Source organism: Salvia miltiorrhiza, chromosome 3, assembly GCF_028751815.1.
Source record: "Salvia miltiorrhiza cultivar Shanhuang (shh) chromosome 3, IMPLAD_Smil_shh, whole genome shotgun sequence".
In the NCBI taxonomy this organism is placed as follows: Eukaryota; Viridiplantae; Streptophyta; class Magnoliopsida; order Lamiales; family Lamiaceae; genus Salvia; species Salvia miltiorrhiza.
The window spans coordinates 4476711-4490041 of NC_080389.1; the positions used below are offsets into that span (position 1 = coordinate 4476711).

At 36.2% G+C, this 13331-nt stretch overlaps 1 protein-coding gene across 4 annotated transcripts; it reads right to left on the reverse strand.

Annotated features, from left to right (window-relative positions):
• Nucleotides 1-412: 412 nt before the first annotated feature.
• Nucleotides 413-5735, reverse strand: LOC131016820 (putative late blight resistance protein homolog R1A-3). Of its 4 annotated transcripts, none has more exons than XM_057945576.1 (3): nt 5351-5735; nt 960-3546; nt 413-587 (listed from the first exon to the last, which is right to left on the reverse strand). In XM_057945576.1, the coding sequence occupies exons 1-2, from the start codon at nt 5450-5452 to the stop codon at nt 997-999; spliced, it is 2652 nt and encodes an 883-aa protein (XP_057801559.1). In that variant the 5' UTR covers nt 5453-5735; the 3' UTR covers nt 413-587; nt 960-996. The 4 variants fall into 4 exon arrangements, with proteins under 4 accessions (XP_057801559.1, XP_057801558.1, XP_057801557.1 ...); XM_057945575.1 differs by having other exon boundaries at nt 413-760; XM_057945574.1 differs by having other exon boundaries at nt 413-766.
• Between the last annotated feature and the right edge of the window lie 7596 nt (nt 5736-13331).

The following is a 13331-nucleotide window of genomic DNA, read 5'->3' on the forward strand; positions in this document are numbered from 1 at the left end:
GTCTTCACATAATTAAGTTTCACTTCTTTATTGGATACGAGATCTGAAATAAAATGATAGTTGTATGAATATATTTGCTTCTATCATGGAACAGTTAATTCTTGGCCAATGTTACGACGGACTTATTATCAATGTATATCCGTTGAACCTTCTTATGGCAAGTTGAGTTCTTGGAACAAATTTCTTAACCACATAGCATAACATATATACACAAGAGGTAGCTGCAATAAACTCCGCTTCACATGTTGACAGTCATAATATATTATTTCTTTGAATTCCAAGTAAACGGAATTTTCTATAAAAAAATATGAATCCAAAAGTACTCTTTCGACTTTTAATATCACCGACTCAATCACTATTAGGGGTGGGAAAAATACTCGATATCTGAATATTCTATTCGAACCAAATCAAAATTTAAAATTTGATTCTGAAAGATACTTCATTCAACCCTCTTCTACCTCTCAGATATATAGTCAATCATCAAAGTAGTTATAACTCGTGAAAAACCCAATAGCAAAGAGTTAGTCGTCGCCTTCAGCACATGCCTTACAATCACAAATAGAACCTACAAATCTGTCCCATGTGACCTAACAAGAAAAGAGAAACGAAAGAGTTGACACAACTTACAAACCAACCTGTCAAACCCGAAAACCAAATGACTAAATCTCTGATCAATAATTTGGAAATAGCTAGATCTCTACCATTCTCTTTGCCTTTCTTATCAGTCAAATATATGGTAATTAGCTAGCTCATCAACACTCTGCATCTGACAAAAAAAGAATAAAGATAGGAGAAGACCAACAAAACAGGCATGCTACCAACGAACAAATGTTTCCAAAGATGATTATAGCTAATGACCAAGTGTGTGCATTTCATGCTACTGATATTACTTATATAAAAATTACGGCTGCTATCCAAATAGAAGATATCAAATTATTCAACTTTTATAAATTCCTCACCTGATATGAAGTACAGAGTCGAATTTGAAAGAGTATATCAAGAACGCATCGTACGAACATGAAGGCCATCACCAAAATTCAATCGGTGTATCCTTCGAATCTTTCTGGCTGACTTGAAAAGAGATTTGTTACAATCATCGACCTCGATCAGTTCAAGCGTTGGAATGTGTCCAAGAGCAATTGGAATCTCAGGTAAATCTGGACAACGAAGAAGCATTAGGCACTTGAGCTGTGGGAAGTGGCGACTTTTAGCTATCCAATGCTGCAAATTTGATTCATCAATAAGCAAAAGCCTCAAATTAACAAAATCTCTCTTAGAAGTTTCCCACCATTTCCCGTTGCAAGCATACTTCCTTAGTTTCAACTCTTGAAGATTAGGCAACGAACCAACAATCTTCATATGACTCCAAGGAAACTTCCAGCCACTTAGTGTTAACTTCTTCAGTGAAAGAGGAAACTGAAAGGCAAGATTCAGACTCCCGCAAAATGAACTATGTCTCTCCAATTTCAGTTTCTCAAGTCGAAACAGGTTGCTGAACAGATTGCTAAGAAGCCTAAGATGATAGCCTTCACCAAACTTCTCTTCAGAGTAGCATATTCCCAACTTTCGAATGTTTGGAATCATTTCAACACATACAAAGTTCATTGCCAGCGAAAATGTTTGTAAGTTTGCTAGAGGAATAGCTTCTACTTCAGGGTGGGGTAAAGGATGAAATGAAAAGGCAATAAGATGTCTCAATTGGCTCAGCCTCCAAATCTCCACTGGTAAACGAACCTCAGATCTATAAATAATCAAAGTCTGAAGATTATGAAGCTGTGATATGGTTGGAGGAACTATACTAGAGGGAATGTTGACAGCAAGGTAAGTTAGATGAATCAGATCAAACACTTGACTCGGCTCCCAATCCCAGTAATCATTTCTACGTAGAACATGAAGAACCTTAAGCAAACTAAAATTCTCTAAAGAGCCTTTAGGTCTATACCCTTTACATGGGATGCATATAATAGAATGTGTGCATGAGGTATGCATAGAGTCCTTGAGATCTAGATCATACCAACTAACACTTATGCGCTTATAATTCGTCATGACCAGTGGAAGAAAATGCCTTCTAAGAATAGGACTTGGTAAGTAATCCAGAACAGGAAGAAGTAAGTTTTCTCGTCGGCTCTGTCTTATGCAAAAATCCCGCATGATATCATGGAGGCTGCAACTTCTGGTTTTGCAATCGGGCTTTATGCTAGTGACCAAAACCAGACCTCTATCGACAAGATCCTCCAAACAATCTTCTGCTTCATCTTCTAAGCATTTAGATCCATTTGGATGTAAAAAGCCTTCAGCTGCCCAAAGCTTGATCAGTTCTGAGACACGGATCTGGTGATCTTCAGGGAAACCTCCCATATATAAGAAACATGACTTTACATGATGAGGCAAGTGGATGTAACTCAAGGAAATTTTGGTGTCAAGTTGCCCATCATTCCCCTCCGCTATTTGCCTCCAAGCATCAACAGTTTGATCAACCTTAGATAGAAGTCCTGCCACCACTACGACATATAGAGGCAATCCTCTACATTGTGCTGCAATTTCTCTTCCAACACTTTTCAATATGTGAGGACAGCTTCCACCAAACACCCTTTTTTTTAGCAATTCCCAACTAGCTTTTGGACTCAAGGGACGCATCATATGAAAGGAATTAGAATGGTCAGCATATGCAGCCACATCTTGTAGCCTTGTGGTCAGAATGATCTTACTTCCATTATAGTCATCAGGAAATAGCTCTTTCATATCATCCCAAGCTTTCTTACTCCACACGTCGTCCACTACAATAAGATACCTTCTATATCTTAAGCAACTGTGAATTTCCTCCTCCCCAGAGATCTTGCTCTGTACACCTCTCCCTGCTTGTATTCCTTTCATCGAAGCAAGCAGATTTGAAACAATATTAGTTACACTGTAATCTTGTGATATTGTCAGCCAACCTCGAATTTCAAAATGCTCCATAATCAATTTATCACTATAAACAAGTTTAACAAGTGTAGTTTTACCAATCCCTCCCATTCCGACAATTGGGAGGACTTGTAGATTGTATGGAGGACGAGTAAGCAGTCTCTTTATTTTGGACAGATCTTGTTGAATACCAACCACGTCATATTTGCTTGTGAGTTCACGTCTTGATGATGAACCAACAGTAGTTGAAGAATCACTCAGTTGGTGTACGCAGTTGACTGGATGGTTACTCTTGATGCAGTCTACAGCTCCAGCAGTCAACTTTAATTTCTCTGCTATTTTCAACTGGTGCTCCCACTTAAAACTGGACACTCCGAGCGGGTTTTTTAGAGATAGAATACATTCGATAACATCTTCTGATGTATAAATTTGGCGTTTCAAACCGTTGTGTGTATATGGGAAGCTCTCGAGAAGCGATTTCACGTGAACGACCTGGTGGGCGAGTGATCTCATAAATTCTTGATTTACAAGAAGAGAAGTAGTAGTTGCAGGAAGAGGGTTGGTGCTGCTGCCCTTTTTCTCCTTCGCCTTGTTTACAAGGTCGACCACATCTTCCACCTCATAAACAACATCGCGAGTGCTCTGCACCAGCGTTTTGAAGACGTGGGGAGTGAGTATAAAATAACTACCACTTTTTCCATACAATTTTTATTGTAAATGATGTGTTTATTTTAATTGAAAATGAGAGAGAAAGTATATTAAGGTGGGCTTTTTTTCACACTCATTGTCTCTCTAATGTTGGATAATACTCCCTCCGTCCCATAACAAGTGTCCTAATTTCCTTTTTGAGCTGTCCCATAACAAATGTCCTAGTTCTGAAAAAAGAAAGTGTGCTCCACCAACTTATACCTTTTTACCTTTAATCATCTCTACTCTAATTCTATTCCTCTCACAAAATAAAAGTGGGTTCCACCACTTTCCATTAATTTTTATTTTTTCACTTTTGGGTTAAGGTGCAGATAGGCCCCTGTAGTATAGGCCCTTATAGCGTATTGTTCCTCATAGTCACTGTGTGTGCAAATAGGCCCCCAAAGTTCGAAAAGTCATACATTTAAACCCTTCTGACCTAACACCGTCCAACTCCGTTAGTCAAACTTTTTTTCTTTCTTTTTTTTTTTAATTCAAATTGTGGGGCCCACCTTCCTTGAACTAGAATTAATATCTAAAATATAACACAAATAAAAAAATTCATTGAAATATTCATTGAACATTGCTATTGCTATGCAAATCGATGGTCTGGGAGCAAATCTGCTATGCAAAATTAAAGAAATCTGCTATTCATTATAAGCACAATTCGGTGCTACTGCTAATCTGCTATGCAAAATATTAATTGAACACGGCTAATCCAATTTGAAGTTAAAGAAATCATAAGAAGTCATACGTGTCTATGAGCATTGCAATAGAATTAGGGAGTGTTTGACTTTTAATATGAGCCTTTGGCAGAAATAAAATTAGGGCAGGTTGAGCCCATATCCCATATAGAAAGCCCATATTCAGGGATATTTTCGTGGGCATTTAACGGGTATTTTCGCGGATATTTTTCGCTGATAAACGGGTTTTGCGAGTACGGATAGTAAGTATCCAAACTCGTACCTGCGAACTAATTGGATAGTGAATTTTAACTACGAAGCTATGTATGAATATCAAATGCCCCTCAAATCCGGACAAGGCGGATACCCGCGGATATCCATTACCCGAAGGTAAATTGCCACCCCTAATTTACACAAAAATATATTAGAATTAACATACATTTATTTATATGAATAATACTCTCTCAGTCTACAAAAGAACTTCCTAGGAAGGAGCCACACTGGTTTTAAGAAATAGGTTGTTGAGTGTATTGGCAGTGTTAAAAAAGGTTGTTGAGTGTGTTTAAAAATCGTCAAAATGTGTTTTAGTTACTATTGACAATGGTAAAAATCTAAAAAGTAAGGGTAAATGCGAGATTTATGTGGGTATATAGTCCAAATTAGATAAAAAGTTCTTTTATAGACATCCCAAAAATAAAAAATATGAAATTCTTTCTTGGACAGAGGAAATATTAAACTTTTGTAAGTAAAATGGAAATTTGAAGATATTAACACATTAACCATTATGAATCCAAATACATTTTTAATTGATTTAATTTTTTACATTATTGTCAATTTCCAACCAATTAATTTTATACCATCGTGATAGATTAAGTGACGCAGATATCCAACTCCATCGTTCATTTACCTCAATATTAATTTGTGGTAGAATATTTAGTTCATGAGCAAAATCAAAATTTAGAGAAAATTTATGTGTTTAAGCATAATTACCCAAAATTAGTATTAGAGGGAATAGCATCTAACTCAAATTGGGAAAAAAAATTAATTACGATAGCAAAGAGATAATTAAGGGTGACCTGATGATGGATAACGACGTCGCGAGCCTTCGTGTAATCCGAGTCCTTGAGAAAGGCTTTGAATTCGGGGACAGACTTCATCGCGTCCTCGATCTGGCTCATCTCCGTGATTAGCTCCAAGTGGCCCTCGATCTGGCTCGTCTCCGTGATTAGCTCTCCAAGATGTAAAGCACTTGCTCTATGAGGTTATTAAGCAGGAACTCAATTGCTGCATCGCCATCTCTCTCGCTCTCCCTCTTGAGTACTAACTAGGGATTTTAATCCAAGTTTGAAACCGACGGAATGCTCTGAATAGATCGGAAAAAAGAGGGTGGTTAGAAGGGAAAATTTCTATTAGGGAAAGATCCGAGCTCGATTGGCTTGATAGGTTACGAAAAAGATTCGACCTGATTGGTGCGTCGTTTTACACCAAATATATCCGGCAGTCAGCCGGTATGCCCACACTGCGCAGACAGCAGTAAGCAAAATCGTCTCCCAAAGGACTGGCGAGAATTTCTCTAATTAAAGTCTGCAAGTAACCCAAGAAATTTTGAGAATAAAATATAGAAAATACTAAACTTAAAATTAAATAAATAAAATCCAAATAAACCAATTTTTCCAATAGCTAAAAGATGAATAAAAATTCCAACAATTAATAAAAGAATTCCAGCAATCAATTAAGTCCACCCTAGCTTAATTATTCCGATCATCGATGCAAAAATAACTTTAAATCATGCAAACAAATCAGTTATAACCACCGAAGACGCTTCTGACGTGATCTTATTTCTCTTTAATTATTCGGTAACCAGGAAGACGCTTCACTAATTACTACCCTAATCGACTGACAACCGTAAGAGACGCTCTATAGGTTTAATGAGCCGACAGCATTAATATCTAGAGAAACCCGATTCAAAACCAATAAACTCTGATGCAGGATTATTGAATTAAGACTGCTTTTCCCTTGACCCTGATGTGTCAATTTACCACTAATCAAACCTAAACCACAATTACGGATGGCCGGTTCAATTGGCTATATAATTAATTCTAACCCAATAAATATTTGCAACTATCTAATGGATTAAAACAATTAATATCATTAAACATGGAGAATCGCAGATGCAAGCATAAAATAAAGTATAAGAACAATTAGATCTCACAGAATAATTTCGCTAGTGCTTCCTTAATCGTTGCCGGAATAAACGAATTTAGCTAGAAAACATAATTAAATAACACAAGAAATAAATAAATAAATTGCAAGGGATGATGAAAGAAAATAAAAAGAACTTGAATTGCTCCAAAACTTGCGTCCAATCTGCTCTCTCAAGATTGGAGTGAATTATGATATGTCATGTCTGATATGAAAAACAAACTCACTCCTAATATATATATATAGCTAAGAAAGTAAACCTAATAAGACTAAAATGGCGTGGGCCTTAACTAATTAAACAAAACTAAACACCTAAACTAATAAGAAAAACTAATCTAAACATAACTAAAGTTGGCGGACCAAACTAACAAAATAAAGTAACCAAAAGTGGCGCATGAAAGTCCACAAAATACCATCAAAATATGGCAGCCTTCATTGATTCATTTTAGTCAAACATGGCAGCCCATAATTCAAAATTCATCCGCCCTTCTTCTAGACAAAATTTGTCTTCAATAGTTGCAATTCAAACAGCAATTCAGGTTCTATTCTCCACAGCCTCAAGCTTCAAAATTCTTCTCAAAATCAAATCTTTTTCTCCAAAACCTATCAAATACCATCAAAATACATATAAGATCATAATCATATCCTAAAGATGATATTTAATACAAATTAAACACGGAAAACATAGAAAAATCCCCCAAATAAATGCGTATAAATACGCCCAATCACTGATCGATTCAAAGAACTGACTTGGGTTTAATTGACTTAAGTTCAATTTACTTAAAGTTAAATTGAAATAAAAGTTAATTATGTTAGCTTTCATTTTTGTCATAATTGAAGTTAACCCAGCAGCTTTCAAAATGATTGTTGATTTTCCACCTTTTCGTGTATATTATTTGATTCGTGTATTAAGAAAATATTTCTACTTCCAATGTATGCAGTTAATATTATCAATCATGTCTGAAAAACCGCGTCATTCTTTAACATAGAGTAATCTTGTTCATTAGATTTTCTGAGATATGTACCACCGAAGCAAGAAATAATACCTTCTACAAAATGGACTTCTCTTGTCGCAAATGAACTCTTTCGTAAATATTTATCGACAGCATCGAAAGATGTCTCATGGCTTCGGTACACTTCCGCACTAATGAAATTAGGTGATCCTCCACAAAGTCGAGACTTTGTTGCAACCAAATCTTCATGTAAACCAACCATACAGTCAATCTTGCTGATGGGAGCAGGTCAAGATGGTGAGCCTACTGCAGAACAAGAAGAAGAAGAAGAAGAAGAAGAAGAAGAAACACCAAGTTGCACTACATGTGCGTTGTTATTCTTCATGATCATCACCTCCCTTCTGATTGAATCTGTTTATTCTCTTATCTTTCTCATTTGGTGTTAAAACTTGGATTTGGAAGCTAAGGTTGTCCACCAATGTGATGCAACTTCCTCCAACATGAGAGACTCAATAAAACTTTCCGTTTCATATGCTAACTCCGGTATCTAATAAGTTTTTTGCCCCACCCCTTTTTCTTTTTATTTTTTGCCCCGCCCTTTTTGAATTGCGTTGTATCAGAATTGGATTCTGCTTGATTGGATTCTATCGAGTGAATGCAATCAAAATGGGGTTTAGAAGCAGAAACTATTTTAATTTTATTATTTGAACGAACCAACTAGTTAGGAAATTGCACTGACAACCTCGACTCTTGTCCTAGCTCCTTGGAGAGCTAGATTTACGACGGATCCAATAAATACAAAAATCCATTTTTCCCTATCTATGAACTAATAAAGAATGTCAAGGGGCATACTTGCATTCTCAAAGCAAAAAGAAGTCTCGATTTCGGAACCCTGAACAGACTGCCGGTGATAAGCCGGTGGAAGGTAAGGATGATGTCAAGTCATCATGCCCCTTATGCCCTGGGCGACACACGTGCTACAATGACCGGGGGCATTGGTCATGGGCTAAAAGACATTTTAGAAGCTCATAAAGGTCCATTTACAGGCCAGGGCCATAAAGGATCTCTGATACGCTCATCCAAAATGTTGACTTTCTGTGGAAAATCTTCAAGAAAATAAATGGTGCATAGACAAATCGAATTTACTGTTTTTTATCACGAGAAATGGGATATCTATCTTGATCTAAGATTATTTTTCAATAGTTCAGATAATGCCAACTAGCCAAGCACATATTTTTGCAATAAAGCGAGTGAAATTTGTCTACTTTTTTTTTTTTGATAAATTTACAATATTAAATAAAAAATTAAATGACCGCGTCACAGGGGATTCGAACCCAAGACCTTTGGCCTTAAGCATTAACCCCTTACCGAGTGGTGGGCCAAAAATGACAACGTCATCCACTCATTCTTCAAAAGGAACTTTTTTGGCCTTCAAGTCAAACCATTTATGGCTATCAATATTCGTTTCTCATGATGTGTTATTAATTTCACTATTCACATTCCAGTTAAAAGGAAAAACAAAAACTAAATGTCATTGAATGAAAATAAGACGAAATAATATCGCAATAAAATTTAGAAAAACCAATCATTATAGAACTAAAAAAAAAATTAAAGAGAGAATAAACCCTGTTATCAAACAAGAAAACAGAATAAAAACTAACAATTAGTTAAATCATTATGATCAGTACAAAAATAAATAATAAAGTGGTTTTCGAAAAAGAAGAAAGAGAAGGGATGTAGCCAAACTGGGACATACCAGTTTTCTTTTTTGACTCGGTCTTATTTATCTTGAGATATTTTCTATTTTGAGTGTTCTCCTTTTTTGAGACATTTTTTCATTTGACAAAACACTAGTGTCTTAATTCTCGTGCTAAAAAAAAGTTTCAAGATAACTAGGACGGAGGGAGTATTTCATTTCATTCTAAATCAAGGTATGTTACAGCTTTCTTATTTTATTATTTCTTCTAAGAAACAACAAATTGCAATCACATACTAAGTCAATATTTTAAGTTCTATTTTCTGGGAAGGCTCCAAACACAATTTAAAATTTGTAAATTTGCTAACTCTATTTCATTTGGTTCAAACTCTACAACTTCTTGTGATTCGGGTATGCGTGCAAGACTGAGTACTCGTTGTTTTGCCTTCCATCTTATCTGTCTCCATCTTCTCGCAGATTTTCTTATCTCTGTAGATAAGTTCATTAAAAGAGTACTGAGGCATATAACGAACAAATAATATTTTTGCATATTCGCTCCAATGTCCAAGAATCCATTTTAGATATAGAATCAAACACGCTCTAAAACTCTCCATAATCACGTACCAAAAACGTGAACTTTTGGATTTTTCTTTAGGTCAATTCATGAACTTTGGCTTGATTTTGGCTTTAGACATGATTCACATATAATCTCAAGAATGATGCCACTTTTTATTTGTAGAAAATGCAGACCCAAAAAAAATTACCACTTAAAATATGACCGCGTGAATTTCTTCCCACGCTGTCCTAGTTTCTCAATGAAATTTCCCAACACTTTCATAAAGCACGTCTGAAACCAAAATTAAGTCAGAGTTGGTGACGCTTTTGCAGTTAACCATTATTTTTTTTTCTTTTGTAGTATTTTGATAAACAGTCAAATTTGCCTTCATTGAAATATACATTCATTTGTTATGTAATTTCCGTGACTAAACAAAACATCCTACGAAGTGAAGTAAAGTACTAACCTGACACATGAATTTTATGTTCATTTCACCTTAGACTTTGTAGGTAGCTAGGGCAAAAAAAGGATGTCTGCTTAAGGCTTCAAATTCAAATAAAAAAGCAATCAACAGTGAAATCCAACTGAACCTTTATGATCTGCTATATAGAGGGAGGATCCTGTGAGAACCATATCTTTTTATATATGCATGAACAAACGACAATAATACATGAACATCTTTGTTCATGCATTTTATATATATGGACAAATACATGATGAACAACGATGTACATGTACGAACCATGAACAAATACATATAATACATGAACAAAAACACATGAACAACGATGTTCATGACTTACTGTCTTTTGGTCATGTATTTTATGTATTTGTTCATAAATGAAAACACATGAACAAAGATATTCATGTATTAAGCCATGAACATCGTTGTATGCATAGTCCATTACATCAGTGCATTCATCAAACTGCAAGAAAGAAGAACAAGTTCAGTAAGTACATTCTTCACATACCACAGACTAATACCCCCTTTTGTGGTTGTATCATTTAAAGTCTAAACCAACTGAAAAGCAACAATAATTTATTTGAGGATAGTTTGAAAAAGCATGGCTGCTAAAAATGATGTCAAATTGTTCAACTTTTATATATATATTATTTACCCAACATGAAGCATGGAGTCAAGTTTAAAAGAGCATATCAAAAATGCTTCAGACGAACTTGTAGGCCTTAATTTCAAAACAAGCCTTCTTTATCAGTCAAATATCTGGTCAGCTAGCTCGTCGCAACTCTGCATCTGATAAAAGAAAAGAATAAAGATAGGAGAAGACCAACAAAACCAGCATGCTACCAACTAACAAATATTCATTCAACATTTCTAAAATCCTCTCTGATATGAAGCGCCGAGTCAAATTTGAAAGAGTATATCAAAAACGCTTCGTACGAACATGAAGGTCATTATACTTAAAATTCCATCGATATTTCTCTTCTATCTTTCTCACCGAGTTGAAAAGAGATTGGTTACGGTCGACCTCAATCAGTTCAAGCGTTGAAATGTATCCAAGAGCAACTAGAATCTCAGACAAATCTGGGCAACGAAGAAGCATTAGGCACTTGAGCCGTGGGAAGCGTCTACTTTTAGCTGTCCAATGCTGCAAATTTGATTCATCAATAAGAAAAAGTCTCAGATTAACAAATTCTCCCTCGGTAGATTCCCAACGTTCTCCATCGCAAGCATACTTCCTTAGTTTCAACACTTGAAGATTAAGCAACGAACCAACAATCTTCGTATCTCTCCAAGGAACCTTCCAGCCACTTTGTTATTTGATGACTACATAGATGAAGGACTTGGGAGCAAATATGAGAAGTGCAAGGAGTTAACTGAAAAGAAAGCAAGGAAGAAGAATTCTGTTACAACAGAATTCTGTTCAACCGAGCCAACTTCAGCTTTTCTTCTCGTTCAAGTTTCTCATTAGTTTTCTCTCAATTCTTGTATATATATTCTCTGAAGATAAGAGAATAGGTTTAAGAGTTTTCTCAGCTGAATAGAGGTCAAGAAGTGTATATGCAGTAGCTTTGAAGTTAGCTTGTTAGGCTGTGTTTTTTCTTGGTCTTGTTGCTGAGTGTGGAGTTTGTAATCTCTTCTTCTTGTTCATAGTGGAAATTCTTGGTTGTGTGTCCGTGGACGTAGATCTATACAGATCGAACCACGTAATTCCTGAGTCTCTTTACATTTCTGTTTTTCCCATAACTTTACAAATTCGAGTGAGTTTTGTATTGAGAGAATATTGAGAGAGTTGTGGTTACTGTTTCATTGCTGCGATTTGAGTTCGTGTGTTTTGGAAGCTGCTGCGCAACAAGTGGCGCCGTCTGTGGGAACCGTTCTTCACGGCGAAGAGGATCGGCATTTTTCACAATCTCAATATTTCAGATCAAGAAGCTCGCAGCAGACTTGTCTTCAGTCTGTGAATTTTATCATCAATCGATGGCAAAATTTGAAACCGAAAAGTTTACTGGGAAAAACGATTTTGCTTTGTGGCGACTCAAGATGAAAGCCATTCTGACTCAGCAGGGGTTGCTTGGGGCCTTAAAGCCAAGTAAAACTCCCAAGAAGGAAGGTGAAGAAAGTTATCAATATCAAGAAATGTTGCAGAAAGCCCACAGTGCAATTATACTTTGTCTTGGAGACAAGGTATTGAGAGAAGTTGCAAGGGAAGATACTGCACAAGGAGTTTGGGAAAGATTGGAGAGTTTGTACATGACAAAATCTCTTGCAAATCGACTGTACATGAAAATGAGACTCTACTCATATAAGATCACAGAGGATAAAGGGATTCTTGACCAGCTAGATGAGTTTAATAAAACTCTTGATGATTTAGCTGATATAGATGTGAAGCTGGAAGATGAAGACAAGGCAATCTTACTGTTGAATGCTTTGCCTAAGTCCTATGATAATCTGAAAGATGCCATGCTATATGGCAGAGAAACTTCAATCACACTGGATGAAGTGATCAATGCTTTGAAGTCAAAAGAACTTCAAAGAGCTGCTGATTCAAAGTCAGAAGCGACAAATGAAAGCTTGAATGTCAAAGGCAAACCTCAGAAAGTAAAAACCAAGAAACCATGGAAAGAGAAAGCAAAGTCAGGGCCTCAATCAAAGTCCAAAGATGAAGATGGAAAAGAGACCAGAAAGTGTCACTACTGTCAAAAACCAGGCCACATCAGAAAAGATTGCTTCAGTTGGAAGAAGAAGCAAGCTCAGAAATCATCCACTCCAGATACTGCTGATGTTGCTGAGCAATATCAAGAAGCAGAAGCCTTGAATATAATTTCAAGCTCAAATGAAACTGAGTGGATACTAGATTCTGGCTGTTCTTTTCATATGTGTCCAACTAAATCTTGGTTTGTTGATCTGCAAGAAAAAGGGCTTGGCTCAGTAATTCTTGGCAATGATGAAGTCTGCCCTGTGAAGGGGATAGGATCAGTCAAGCTGAAACTCCATGATGGTTCACTAAGGCTACTAACTGAGGTCAGGTACATTCCTAGCTTAAAGAGAAACTTAATATCTTTAGGCTCTCTGCAATCAAAAGGTTATGAGTTTAAATCTGAAAACCTCAGTTTGCATGTTGTTAAAAATGATAAAATCATTATGAAAGGTGTAAGGAAGAATAGCCTATATCATCTTTTGGGATCCA

Bases quoted from the DNA above. Each gene is read 5' to 3' on its own strand.
- LOC131016820 (XM_057945576.1), bottom strand. From the start codon at position 5,452: ATGAGCCAGATCGAGGACGCGATGAAGTCTGTCCCCGAATTCAAAGCC. The intron at 3,547-5,350 runs GTCACCCTTAAT...ACGCTGGTGCAG, and splicing joins ACGTCGTTATCCATCATCAG to AGCACTCGCGATGTTGTTTA.